The sequence below is a fragment of the Echinops telfairi genome, unplaced genomic scaffold, assembly GCF_000313985.2.
Source record: "Echinops telfairi isolate 266 unplaced genomic scaffold, ASM31398v2 ScPeMD7_7469;HRSCAF=8507_1, whole genome shotgun sequence".
Taxonomy (NCBI): domain Eukaryota; kingdom Metazoa; phylum Chordata; class Mammalia; order Afrosoricida; family Tenrecidae; genus Echinops; species Echinops telfairi.
This window is the reverse complement of record NW_022111373.1, coordinates 100,627,190-100,642,409: the sequence shown is the minus strand read 5'-3', so window position 1 is coordinate 100,642,409 and position 15,220 is coordinate 100,627,190. Positions and strand designations below refer to the sequence as shown.

The 15,220-nt window shown below is 41.0% G+C and overlaps 1 protein-coding gene across 1 annotated transcript in view; it reads left to right on the top strand.

Moving 5' to 3' along the window:
• The window catches only part of ITGA2 (integrin subunit alpha 2), a 99,523-nt gene that overhangs the window by 10,575 nt on the left and 73,728 nt on the right, over nt 1–15,220 (top strand). The window contains exons 2-3 of the mRNA XM_004703722.2: nt 10,833–10,942; nt 13,774–13,865. Of these exons, the coding sequence (XP_004703779.2) occupies nt 10,833–10,942; nt 13,774–13,865 (202 nt within the window). The remainder of the gene's footprint in view (nt 1–10,832; nt 10,943–13,773; nt 13,866–15,220) is intronic.

Below are 15,220 nucleotides of genomic sequence, written 5' to 3'. Positions count from 1 at the left end.
AAAAGATAATTTGTAGGTAAGCTTTAAATGCAACAGCCTTCTTCCCCAGGTGTATCTGTAAGATAACAAAACAAGTTCCTCTTGACAGGAGTAGAAAGCCTTCTCTCGGTCCTTCAGAGCAACTGGTCGTATCACACTGCCATCCTTGCATTTAACAGCCCACTGGAGAGCCCACTGCACTGTCAGGGCTCCTGTGTCCTTTGAGAAGATCTGTCAAAATATCCCCCAAATTAGTCACCATAACCTTCTGAGCAGAATTTTCTATTTTGAATTATCTGGACCAGTAGACTCCCTCAAAACCACTGTTTTAGTTGATTGGACTTTTTCTTTCTTCTTCATTTTTTAATGGTGTCCCAATGAAACTAAGGCATCACTGAGAAAACTTGTCTGCAGTCATTCACTGATCACAGTGATATGTTGAATTGCTTGTTTGGAATAAGCCCATGGATGCAGAAACTGAAATCTTTAATAAATAAGTCCTTCTTGCTTATAATAATGTCCAATATTGATTGAGCTTACTGTCTTTTCCAAACATGCAATAGCCATCAAAACTCTAAGAATTTGGTAGCAGTGATCTCCATTTTTACAGCTTAAGAGACGGGACTTAGAGTATACAACATGGCAAAGACTGCACAGCCAATAAGCACAACAGAGACAAGGTATTCCTAATGAATGTATGTGTTTGCTTGCTTTTGAAGAATTTAATGGAGGGACCAGCAGAATGTAGTTAATCTCCGTATATACTTGTTATTTTATCTCCAAGTTATTTTAACATCCGAGAAACCAAACTCATTACCATGGAGTGAGTACCGACTCCTAGAGCGCCCTCTGTGGGTTTCAGACTGCAACTCCACGGGAACAGTAGAAAGCCCTGCCTTCCTCCTTTATAAAATACGATACACTTCAAATATTTTGAGTCCAATGGTCTGTTGTAGAAATTATCTATAATTTTTCCCTGAATTTTTTCTAAGTGTTCCCTGGACAGGAGAGACGGTCAACATTGATCATTTCATTCTCGAAGGGACATGATTTGCCATATAAACCAGGAGTTACAGCTCAGAGATTTGGGGAAAGTCACATAGTGTATACCGAGAGGATACCATCCTTACCAAATGGGGATGCTTTGAGTACTAGTTGAGGGAATGAAAAACAAAATCACTGAAACAAATGCAATTGTGTGCCTCACTAGTGAGAACTCAAAGATTCCAAACAGTACCATTGAAGTCCAAGCCAGCAACCCTATAAGACAGAATAAAGCTACCCCCGTGGTCTCCCAAGAATGGACATTTCTACCAGTATAGAAACCCATTTCTTTCTCCCACAGAATGGCTGGTGGTTTCAAACTGCTTACCGTGTGGGTCACAGCCCAGTCTATAGCCCAGTCGGCCACCAGTGCTCCTAGTGAGCATACATGGGAAGATAACCAGGTCACTGCACCTCAATCATTTCCATCTGTCTTGGATTAGCCTCTGTGCATAATGAATTAGTTTGGGTCTGTTTCTTTTACATGGCTGAAAGTGCTGTTTGGATCCCTTTTCCAAAAGAATCATGTCTTTGTCTTTTATTATTGTCTCTAAATATTCATCAAATATTCATCAATATTGTCTTTTAGATGTCTTTCCAAATGTAAAATTCACTTGCCATTAGGTTTATGTGGTAGTGCCATTTAAACTACTTATTTTCTTTATTTACAGAATTTCACTTTATTATATCATATGCCAAGTATACATTCCTTTTTTGCCTATGAAATATTAGTTTCTTTTACTAACTTATAATCTAAGGCAAGCTTTGTGAAATGTGTTTATATTTTAATAACTCACCATGCTTTTACCATGCAACAAAACCATTCGTCATCCTATGCAACATAGATGTGTTGTGATCCCCCGTCACCAGGGCCTCACTCAGCTAGGAGTCAAGGTGAGGTGAGTAGAGAAACAACTGTCCTTTAGGACACTGTCCCCATTGATTTACCCACTTTTTTCATATCACACTTGTTAATTTCATTTTCACTAAATTAAAATAATTCTATAGCTAAAATTTTCAGTGATGAGATATTTTTCAGAAATACAAACCTATAATAGAAACCTCCACCACCATTTAGGCCACTCTGAGTCATAGGACTCCTACGTAAGTTTTTCAAAGTTGTAATTCGAACTCGTGATGACCCTGTAGGATAGAGTAAAGCTGCATCTATGGGCTTCTGAGGCCGTAACTCTGAAGGGGAGTAGAAAGTCTCATCTTCTCCTGCAGAGAGACTTGTGGTTTCCAGCTCCTGCCCTTGCAGTTAATAGCCCAGTGCATAACCCTGTACATCACTGGGTATGTGTCAGAATCGACGTGATGGCATTGTTTGGGTGAGTGAGTGAGTGAGTGAGTGAGTGAGTGAGTAAAGGCTATGTTTATGGATGGAGATAGCTTCATATTTCTCCCTGGAGCTCTTGGTAGGTTTCAACCTTCATCGACCTTGAGGTTAGCTTACCTGACAGCACCATCAGGACTTCTACAAGCATTTCAACAGACATGGAAACCCATTGGTGGCGCTTTTTCTGGGGGCTAGATCTTCAGATGCTTTAGATAGGCTAGAATCCCCGAAACCCTTCCATGATCCATAAAGTTCCTCCTTGCCTCACTATAGTCTTACCGTGTCACATTTCTCTCTGTGATCTCTGACTGTCAGGTTCTGGAATGAAGTTCATTTACAAAGGTAATGGAAGCAGTACACACATCTTCCTCGTGGGTGGTTGTTCCTCTGTCTGTGGTTCAAACAATGGGAGAAAAATGAAGGCAGTCCTGGGATGCTGGAAATAATCAGGGATTTGGAGCGAAAGGACATGGGTGCCAATCTGTTGCCACTTAAACACTTAGACTCAGTTGCTTTGTGAAAAGCAGAATTCAGTCATTATAACATTTGACCTCACAGGCTATATACAAGGAACAAAAGAAATAATGTGTAGGCCTACAAACATGGAATTTGTGTTATCACAAGGTTTGAAAATAAATGTTTCAGGATTTGACTTTAACATCAGGAAGACTGCATGCTAGATGAGTCAAATAACATGATTGGTTTTATTGATTCATTTGCTTCCAGTGCAAAGCTAATTTCCAGGGATTTTATGAGAAAGGCGAGTAGACTTACGGTGGTTTTGCAATGAGGAGACTGGTGGATTCTGATCATGGCCCTGGAGGGGTTAGCTATGCCGCTGTTTAAGGAAGCAAGCTGGCATCCCAAGGAGTCTGAGGCAGCATTAAGAGGTTTAGATACTAAAATTGCTTTTTAACAAATGCCAAATAGCCCAACTGTTAAATGTTTAATTGCAATATTCCCAGCCAGGACCGAAAAATGAACTCTCTCTACTTGTCTTTTTCCTTCCCAGAGATATCAAGGTTTTGTTTTGTTTTGTTTTGTTTTTTTTGAGGAATTTGTTCTATTATAAACTCCTTTTATAACAATAGGAAGTGTGAGGCCATATAGGACTTATCTTGCATTGGCAAGAGCTTGATACTAAAGACTGTAGCCTACGGGCATTGAAATATCTCATTAACACGGATGCTTATATGTAATAGGTTTATCATTCCACGTTAAATCTCTCTTCAACGACTGTTACACATTTCAGAATTAAAAATATCTTACTGAACGTCTGAGTTCACTCTATCTAAAATAAAATCATGACAAAGCAGAGCTACACACACAAAACCAAAAGACCGTGGCCTGTGAGTCGTTACTGACGAGAATGGATTCTCATGGGCATCGCCTTAACAGAAGCATATCACCACACATTTCTTCCATGACACAACTGGTGGTTTTGAACCACCAACCTTTAGGCTAGAATCAAGTGCAAACCATTTGTACCACTTCGAAACCTGCTCCACGGACAATAAAACCCTTATCTGGTAGTGATATCTCATTCCTTTCAATTTCTCAGGCAAAACCTTTGGGCTCATTTTTACTCCTTAAAAAAATTTTTTTTTAAATTCCATCTTCAAAGTAGAACCAAAATAGGAACATTCTTGAACACCTTCCCATGATAATTCCATAGAAACCTTCTGTCACCTCCAGATTGGATTCAGGCAATCGGTTCCTACTGTATCCCAAACTACTATTCTCAAGGAAGCAGCCTTTCTAAACCTTCTCCAGTGTAAGTCAGATCACATCACTACTCTGCTCAAAATCTTCCTGTGGCTTTCCCATTTCCTAGTAGAGGAGAGACAAGTCTTTACAGTACAGCCTCGCCTCTATAAGTCCTCCCTCTTTATCAGTAAGATTTCATCCCCTACGCGTTCCTCTTCAGCCCCAGGGCATTTGCGCTTTCTCTTCCAGCAGCTCCTTCTAGTCTCTACTGAAAGATCACCTTTTCTGTGACCCTGACTACCCTCAAATAAAGATCCCAATGCACTCGTCCCAACTTCCTCTTGCTCGTTTCATTTTGTCCCCCATATTACTGATTGCCATCTAACATACCACGTAAGTTACCAAGTTCATTGTCTAGCCCCTCTCACTAGATGTCAGGAAATTTTGACTGACGTATCCATTATAGAATTCCCATTGCATAGAATTGTAGTTGGTACATACTAAATCTTGCCACTCCTTAGAGCCCCACAGGTTATATATTAGCCAAGACTTTGGCACAGCAGTCAGACTACATTAGAGTTGGTGCCCCAAGGAGTTGTACAATACAAAGCCCCACAAGTGCTCAATAGACTGCATCAGTTTAAAATAAAACAAGGTTTTACAATACTATTTTTAAAACACCTCAGTAAGTTATCTTTAGAAAAGTCCCTTCATTTTGAGTTGGGAGAGTTTAGACACCCACAGACCAATGGGAGCTATTTATAACAGTCCTTGGATTGTGGGTTTGAAACTATCCACACTGCCATAAATACTGTTTACTAAATAAACAAAGTATTTTGAATTCCACTGGAGGTGGGCAAATTGGCTGTGCTTTGGAAGTCTATATAATCACTATTTTCCCACAAGATAATTGAACAGGGTAAGTGTTACTTAAAGTCGTCTTAGAAGAATTCCTGGTTTCACTGTAGGAAAGAGTGGTTTGTAGCTTGGGATTTTGTCCTAAGGATCAGCACACGCAACTGTTTATGCCGCTCTTGTGTCTGGTGGAGATGAGGCTGAATCTTTCCTTCAAAGAGCCGTGGTCACACTTTGGCAGTCTTAGCCTCTTCCCAGACTTGTAACTCTTGGTGTGTTGTCCTGCTACAACGGATCACATAGCATTTTACATTTATATATACACCATCCTCTCTCATCTCCTGTCTCCTTCATTTAGGGGTGTCATTATTCTCTTCAAGCGACCCCTGCTGATGTCATACTACTTCTTCCTGGAGGTTGAGCTGTCGGAAACTAGTATTTCACTGGGGTCAACTGAAAACCGGTTATTTTGCCAATACTGGGGGTGATGAGTGGTCCTTGAAATGTTCACTGTAGCCGACAGCCTGGCCTGGAGACTCCTTACTCCTGTGGTTCAGTCTAATTGAGGAATGAGTCACACACAATGAGGACATCCTTCTTATTCTTTAACACTTACCAAAAATGGTCTTTTTCCAGTGTTGCCTATTGTCTCGTGTTCAGAGACGAATATGACATAATACTGAAGGAAGCGTGTATGTGCTTTTTCCCTGAGGATTGCAGATACCTGCGCATCCTTCTTGGTAAATGGCACAGAACTTTGCAGAGGCTTGCCTTTCTCTTCTTCCTGCCTAAATAATTAGGAGTGTCACAATTCCCATGACGGTGTGATGATGTCATGGTCCCTCCTGCGCAGTTCGGTCAGCATCCTGAATTCTTCGACAAGATGGGAGATCCCGAGGCGAGTGCTCAGAGAATCTTGTTGGTGATAGGGAACAACAAAGTGCCTTTTGAGTTATCTAGTAGAGAAAACGGTAATAGCTTCTGAGTTTAGTGTTCAGTTTGGGTTCTAGTCTTTGTTTGTCTTGGGCTGTGTCAGGGTAGGTAGGAAATGTGGACCATCGGCCCCCTGCAGTCTACTGGATTCTGACTCATAGCAACGTTGTAGGGCGATGGAGAACTAACTGCCTCAGCCTGTTTCTGAGCTTGTAAATGTTTATGGCAACAGATGGCCTCATCGTTCTTCTCCTGCAAAGTAGAGGGTGGGTTCAAAGGGCCAGCTTTTGGGTTTGCAACTGAGCTCTTTCATCACTCCACCACCAGGGATCCTTGTGCCCAATAGAAGAATCTAAAATGCCTCACCTGCTATTACCTGAAGTCCATGCTTGACCTATTCCAATCTGCTTTGTAATCAGTATAAACTGGGTCCTTCCGTGCGCATCTGCAGTACCAAAGGAAGGCTGGGGCTGGGTCTGATCTGCAGCCTCTTGACAAACCATACACCACACCCACCATCACAGTCATTGTACTCTGACCTTCGGATTACAGTTTTTTTCTCCTTGCTGTTCCTGGAAGCCAATTCATTTCTTCAGCTAGTTTTTTTATGCTGCCGAAAAGAAAGAGGGTAGCTCAAGAGTGGAGCTTCGGCTTCGAAGTGGGACAGACATGGCTCTTCGTAGCCATGTGAACTAGATGAAGTCGCTCACCTCCTTGGGTCTCAATTGTTCCATCTGTACAAGGGAGACGATGTTGCTGTTTGGCACTATTGTCTACAGTTCTACTCGGGGGCTCCCACATGATGGAATAGAACTGCCCCATAGTTTTCTTGGCTCTATTCTTGACAAGAACCAGGTCTTTCTCCTGCAGAGCTACTGGGTGGCACTGAGCTGCCAATCTTTCAGTGTGACTGAAGACTAACTGTTGGACTAACTAACTAGGGCAACCTGAATGGAGTAAACAATTAAGTGCTCAGCTACCAAATGCAAAGGTAATTTGGAAAACAGACCTAGCAATCTGCTTTGGGAAGGTTGCAGTCATGAAAATCCTGTGGAAAGCAAGCCGCTGCAACATGTGTGGTTGCTGTGAATCAGAACAGCAGCTGGCTCTTGAATGGAGATCAGATAGTACAAGATATAAATCATTTCTTATATTCACTTGGTGAATGTTTGGAAAGTCTCTTACACAGTAAGACTTACTTCTGGTAATAGGAGTTCCCAGAATGTCAAGGGTCAGAGTCAAACTTCCTATGATACTTTCTAATTATCCAAAAAACAAAACAAAACAAAACAAAACAAAAAAACACCTCACTAACTTCAAGTCGATTCTGACTCGTCGTGACCCTAGAAAGTAGGATAGAACAGCCCCTGTGAGTTTCTGAGACCGTAACTCTTTATGGGAGTACAAAGCCTCAGGTTTCTCCTGCAGAGCAGGAGGTGATTTTGAACTGTGGACCTTGCAGTTAGAAGCCCAATGAGTAAGCAGTATGTCACCAGGTTTCCTCTTTTAACTATAAGGTGCTATTTTGTTCCCTATAATGGGTTCACAGTCATCTTTTGTTTTAAAAAGAAAATAAGTTTGATGCATAGTAGATGATTGGCAGGTAAGTCAGGAACAGCCGGCAGAGACCCCACTAAACCAAACCTGCTGCTGTTGGATTGAGTCTGTCTCATAGCAACCCTGTGGTGTGGTTACTCGCTGCCAGCAAGTCTGTGCTGGGCCATCACGTCTGTTCCAAGTCATAGGACCCTGTGCGCAACAGAACTAAATGCTGCCTTGGCCTGCGCCCTCCTCACGATTCCCATGCTTAAGCCCACTGTCGCAGCTGCTGTGTCAATCCATCGCCTTGAAGGCCGTCCTCTTTTTCACTTCCATCTGCTTTACCAAGCCTGATGTTCTTCTCCAGGGACTGGTTTCTCCGGACAGCGTGTCCAAAATATGTGAGCTGAAGTCTCACTATCCTTGATTCTAAGGAGTATTCTGGCTTGACTTCTTCCAAGACAGATGTGTTTGACCTTTGGACAGTCCACGGGACTTTCCCTATTCACAAAATTGACAGACTAGTGGTGGAGCAACCCTATAGGACAGCGTTACGCTAGTCCTTAGGACTTGTGAGACTGTCAATCATTATGCAACCAGACAGCCTCATCTTTCTCCCATGGAGCCACGGATGGGTTCACACCGCTGCCTCTGTGATTCTCAAGGTAACCCACTGCATCACAGGGCTCCTGCGACATAGAGCAGTCACAGCAGCGTGCTTTGCTTCCATGGTCCATGTTTGCTTTGCCCCCTTTTGTGCCTTTTAGTTTATAAAGAATCATGCAACCAACAGGAACAGAATTAAGGATTTTCTAACTCTTCCTTAACTAAAGGAAGTTATACATAAATACTATCCAGTCTTTAGTTTACATATTTGTTTCAAAACCAAAAGCAAATTCACTGCCTTGAGTCAACTGTGACTGAGAGAGACCCCGTAGGACGTAAAACTGCCTGTGGGTTTCTGAGCAGGTAACTCCACCCAGGAGTGGAAAACGTTATCTTTCTCCAGCTCGCTTGTTCAGGAAGCACTTATTCAGGGCTGCCTTCATCAGGCACAGAATTCCCACGCAATGGAGCTGTCCACTTTAAGGTGGCATTTAGTCAGTTCAGGCAGCCAATTACAGATCAATGTGATAAAAACTGAAAAAATTCAATGGTTATGCAAGTCCTCAGGAAAGGCACCTTACTTGTTTCAAAGAACCAGAGGGCGTGCCTAAAGGAAGTGGTGCCTCCGAGGATACCTAGCTGATGGGTAGAATTTTACCAAGAGGTGTGACAATTTGGAAGCAAGAACTACTTTGACTTGGTGGAGGACCTGAGTTTAATATGGCTGAAACATTGAGTTGCATAGAAAGATAATCTTCCATAATCGCTTTTTTGTTCTTGTACCTTAAGATGTGTTCTGTACACAAAACCCAGACTTAGTTCTGTGTAGTCTCACCAAGACTAACACATAAGAAGATCAGTTGCTGGAGGACTGTTTTCATCTTGTAATGTCTTTGCAAGTTTCCTAATTTTCTCTGAGATGTCATAAATTTGAAGACCATCAATATGCTTCACCATGCATTCATATCCAGTTACTGAGCCCCTTTCTCCATTTAAGTAAACACTGGTACTTAGTAACACTCAATATTTCTAGTTCCATCTTTTCCAAAAAGCCTTAGCAACATGCAATTGAATAATTTTAATCCTAAATATAGGTTTATGTTAATCAATCATCTACTTCTAAAAAGACAAAAACCTTTCCTCTCAATGGTAGTTTTAATCAAAGTTAACTAAGTTAAAGTTAGGAGTCTTTACATTAGTTTGAGAATAAAGTTATATGGTGGATGACGAAGAGACTTCATATTGAATTGATAATTGTTCCATCAAAATAATCTGCACTTTCTCCTTCCGTGACTGTGCTTGCCGTTCCCTCTGCTGAGAATATCATCCACCACCTTCATCCTTCAGTGTCCATCTTTGAATCTTTTGACCGTTTTAATGTTTGTTCCATAAATGAGCTTAGTCATATCTTTTGATTCATTTGTATGATTATGATTAGACTTGTCATATATTTTAATCAGGGTTGGTAGAAAGAATTAAACCTTAGTCTTTTTTATCCACTGTAGCATAGGACATGGAATACATCTCAATTTATATTGTTTCATTGAGATTGATAAATTATTTATACAGAAGGCTCATGAAAGAATTTAAGTTTCAGAATTAGGTAATGCATTCTGACCCATCCGTGGTTTAGAGAAGAATAAACTTTGAATCAATTATGTATTCTTAATAACTGAGTTCTGAGTAATTAACCTGCTACATTTTTTTTGAAGGTCAGACTGTGAACTGGGCTCTTTCAAACAATTCTCCTATGGTTGGAAATGTCAAGAAAATAGTTCTACAGGGACAATTGTAGCTCTAGTTAGAGAAGGTCCGTAGGGAGTGAAACTACTAAAAGTACTACTCTGGTCTCTCTGCCCCTTACATTCTGTTACCCAGCTATGTCTCCCTTCTTCCATCTAAGGAGAGCTCCATCGTTCATCAACTCTGCCTTTTTCCTGAGGACCCTTCCTGATGACCACAAACACACATTGTGGTAGTGGTGGTCCGGTGCAGTCAGGTCAGCTCCATGTGGTAGCAACCCTGTGTACAATAGAACTAAACAGTCCCCAGTTCTTTGCCATTTCCACAATTGTTACTGTGAGTTCATTGTTGCAGCCTCTATATCAATCAATTGTATTGAGGGTCTTCCATTAACATAAAGTGCGTGAATAACCTATTGGCTCCCTAACTTAATTACATAATATGTGAAAGTACTTAGGGCATAGAATGAACTCAAAAATGTTAGTTGTTATTCTTGGTTCTGGGACTGTCTCATTCTTTAAATCTGTGCTGAGCAATATAGAAGTCTGTAGTCACAGATAACTGTTGAGCAGATGAAGTGCTGTTAATCCACGTGGAGACATGCTTTAAGGATCAAATAGGTTTCAGAGACTTAGTGACCCTCTCCCCCACAAAAGAGAGGGAGAATTTAAAACAGTTTGTTAATATTCTATATCACTTGTCAACTGCATACTATTTTGGATGTATTGAATGAAATAAAATATTTTGCGAAACTATGTTCACATTTTTTATTGATGCAGGTTACGAAAATATAAGATGCTATAGATGGCTCCCATTTGTGGTTTGTGCCATATTTCTTCTGAGCAGTACTGTTTTAGGACTCCCTTTCCTGAGCAGAGTGTTGTGGCAAGACAGCGGTATTGCACACACTCACCCAGGATCCTGATCAGCCAAAACAATGAGAAAAAAGGCTCAAATGAAAGCTGAGTAAATCGAGCTCTTCACTTATGAAAAGCTCAAGTTAGAGATGATATTTGCTGCCTCGTGGCCCTCTTTTAGAAACTATACTTAATATTGTATGTCTAATGAAGATAACCCCTGTGTCTAGGTTACTGGTTGGTTCGCCTTGGAGCGGCTTTCCCGAGAACCGCATGGGGGATGTCTATAGATGTCCTGTTGATCTGCCCACTGCCACGTGTGAAAAACTGAATTTGCAAAGTAAGTTCTAATTCGCAATGTGATTTTTTTTAAATAACACAATCTTATTTGTTATATCCTAGACTTAAAAACAGTAGCAAAATGGACCATGTTTATTGTTCTCTCTTCAGTCAGATGGGCCCATTTTAATTCTAAATTTCCAACCCAGTTTGATTTGGCGTAATGCGTGAGAGTTTACTGGTTCCCGGATCATCTATCCCCAGATTGTGGTGTGGCTCCTATCAACTCTTATGTGGATTCGTTTGCTAATTCCTTATATGAAGACCTCTCACTCTCTCTCCTTTCTCATCCCCAAAGCAGCCATCATGTGTAGCAATATCAATTCTAGGGCTGAGTTTGGAGGTGCCAAGACACACTCTGTTCCTAATAATGTCTGATTTCTCTGTAATAAAAGAAAATGATGATTTGTGCTTATTTGCTACTTTAATTACATGCATCTCCTATTCCTTCTACTAATGCACAAGGTTACTAACGTTCCATGGAATACAGCGAAATGGAAGTCAAGTGGTCCTCCATTTGATCAATATCACATGACCCAAGGGCTCATGAGGGAGGGAGGGACAAAAATGCGGAGCTAATACCAAGGGTTCAAGTAGAAAGAACATATTTTGAAAGGCAACATATACACAAATGGTCTTGACACAATGGATGGATGGATGGATGGATGGATGGATTTTGATAAGAGCTCACATTACCAGTATCATCATGATCAAAAACAAAAACCAAACAAAACACTGAGGAGACATGGAGTTTTCCTGAAGAAATTAGACATGATTTAGGAACGATGGCATGGGAATCAAGGGCAAGAGTAGTTTCAGATACTGTGAGGAAACTTTCAGGAAAGTTTGTTTCTTACATATCTCTGTTATTTAATATCTAGAATAATTTTTGGCATAGAACCCAATCAACCACTGCTGTCAACCACAGAGACCCTATAGGATAGAGTAAGATTATTCCCCAGGATTTACAAAGCTTTAAATCTTTACCGAGGCAGACTGCCTTGTCTTTCACTCATGAAGCCGTTAGTGGGTTCAAACCAACGATGCTCTGGTTACCAGCCTAAAGCTCAATCCACTGAACCACCAATGTCTCTTCTTTGCCAAGTGATAGGGTTCAGGAAGCATGTGTATGATAACTGAGAAAGGATGGGCCTATTTAATAAGGTTGAGGTTGACCTAGATCACGAACCTCCAAATTTTTTGAATACTCATCCATATCTCTACCTATGTGTATATCTGTATCTCTTTCAAATAATAAAACTATTCACCCCCACGTTTTTATGGGTTACTAACTATATGCATACACCGACACATCTTCCTAATTGTATGTTTGCATAATATAAAATATGAAAACATACCTCTGTAAGCTCCTTTATTTTCTTGGGCACCCCAGTGGATCATCTTTTGTGTAACTTGCTAGAATATAAATCCAGTTGTGCTGAGGGGAGAAGGTAGATTATAAAAAACTGGGGGGTAAATGAGCAGTGAGCAAGTTACCAGACACCAAAGTGGACTTCCATCTCCAGAAAGGGAGGCGTGACGGAGAGCCGGGGAGAATTGTTCTAGATAAATCAAAGGAGAAGGACCTGTTTGTTTGGAGAGTGGAAGGAGACAGTGGAGATGGAGTAACTGTTAGCACAGGATAGAGTTAGACAATGGAATAAATGTGACTGTTTCCTGAGAAAATGAGCCTTAGTAGAAAATACTTCCTCTCTATAAAAGATACAAGATCTAAAGATCTAAAGGGAGAAGATGAAGAAGCGTCCTGAGATGACCTGTAGGTGGTGATGGAGGGACCTTTAGGTGGGATGCTCTCCCAGTGTGATTCATCTTCGCTACAGAAGACAATTTGTTCACTGAGAGGACGGGACCCAGGTGGAGATTGAAGGCCTGAGAGGATAAAGCTTTAAAGCCATCCCTTTGGAAACAGAGGGAGGGAGTTTCAGTACAGAAAAATGGAAGTGATTTGGTAGAAAAGAGAGGACAGGAGCAAATAGTGCAATTGAGGAAATTTGTAATGCGCAGTAAATTAGGGATCGTTAAAGTGATGTTCTGGTTCAGTGGCAGAGAGGAGGGTGGAGATATTTATTTTATCTACTATTTTATATGGCTAGTCTCATAACTGGAGCCTTGGCAGCTTAGTGGATTATGCAGTGTGCTCCTAACTGCAGGGTCAGCCCTTGGAGCTCAGCAGTGGCTCCAGGGAGCAGGACGGGGCTTTCCAATTCTCTAAAGAATTAACTCTCAGAAACTCCAGAGCGTTCTACTCCCTTGGGTCACTGTGAGTCAGAATCAATTCAATGACAGTGGACTTGGGTTTTTTTGTTTGTTTGTTTGCTTGTTTGTTTGTTTGGTGGAAGTCTCATAACTTCTACTTTAGAATGTACCCACTATTGCTCTCTCTGGGTACCTTCATAAGGCAACTTTTGTTAACACTTGAAGAATATTTTACTGATGGAGGAAAACCACATCAGGGTCTTAGAAAGCACAAGGGTAGCAAGCTGGGGACCAAAGAGGATGTGTTTTCTTTAGCCAGCTCATTATTCTTATTATTTACCTAAATTTTAAGATTTACGAGCTGTTCCTTCTCCACACCCTCCTCCCCTCTGATATGTTGTACTGTGTAGCATCATATACTGAAGCAGGCTTCCAGATCACTGAAGGCAGCTTGTTTCCACGAGAGATTCCCCTTCATTACATAGATCATGTGCTCGGTCCATGACACTATATTCAATGCTACATAGAACCGCTGGTGTGCCCCCTACCCTTGAACTCTCCAAACTTAAACAGGTGAAGATTTAATCACTTTACAAATGTTCTTCCCTTTGAAAGCTTCGATCAACGTTCCAAATGTCACTGAGATGAAAACCAACATGAGCCTTGGCTTGACCCTGACAAGGAACACGGACACTGGAGGTTTTCTCGTGAGTGTTGCCATTCTTCACGCTCCTTCCTCCCCGGCACCACGGAGGCCCTGGCCGCTAGCCGTCCTTCCCACTGATACGTGCACGTGAGCGCCCACTGGATCTTCAGTTGTGCTCTGTGGCTATCCAGCATTAAATGGCAATTTCAACTTCCTAGATATTCAGCATAACTGTACCTAATATTGTCACAGAATGTTTGGGGGCGGGGAGGAAGGAAACAAAAGGACTATTAATTCTTTGCCCTTGGGAGGAGTGCTCAATATCTCTTGATAACTGCAGCATCTCAAATCTCCTTTCTAACTCAGTAGGGACATTATAGATAGGTACTAGTATTTTAAAAAGTAGATTTCAAGCCAGAGATCACTTTTTTTGGGTAGCCATTGGCTAATCCGATATTACTTAATGCATGACTCAATGTCTCACATGACCTGGTGTTCATATTTATTCTCATTCAATTTCTGAAATGCTGTAAACATATTATAAATTAGGAAACTACGATTCCTTATTCAATAAATTATGCAAGAAGGGTTGGTTAATAATTTGTACATCTTTGTACAATAATTTGTACATTGCGGATGAATTAAACAACATACAAAAAATTAGGAAGAAATGGAAACTTTTCAAAAGAAGGAATTTTTATAAAGGTAAACTACAGAGACATTGGTATAGAGAACTAAGGGCATGCATCAGAGCAGCAAGGGGAGCAAAGCAATGAAGTGCCTGAGGAATCCCAAAAATAGATTTCAGGGTCAGGGCGTGGCACCTCATCAGATTCGACCAGAAAACACTCCTAAAGGTCAACAGACAGACCTGGAATTATTTATAAGCTTTTCTTTTGTGTTGTTGTATTTTTGTTTTCCTTTGTGTTTATTATTGTTTTTGCATTTCTATCGGGATAAGATAGGTGGGATAAACAATCTGGAGCAGAAAACAACAGGACTGATGGTTCTGGGGGAACATGGGAGGGGGGAGGCAGGGGAAAGGATGGAGAGCGTTAACAAACCCAGGGACAAGGGAACAACAAGTGATTTAAAAATCGATGGTGAGAAGGGAGTAGGATGCCTGGTGGATTTGAGCTAGTGCAATGTAACCAAGAGGAATTAATGAAAGCCACATGAAGGTTAAACATGGTAATGGGACAAGAGGACAGTAAAAGGAAATAGAGGAAAGAACTAGGAGGCAAAAGGACATTTACAGAGGTCTAAATACAGGCATGTACATATATAAATATATTTATATATAATGATAGAGAAATAGATCTATATACATATATTTATATGTTAAATATTAAGGTAGCAGACGGACATTGGGCCTCTATTGAAGTCCTCCCTCAATGCAAGAACACTTTGTTCTAA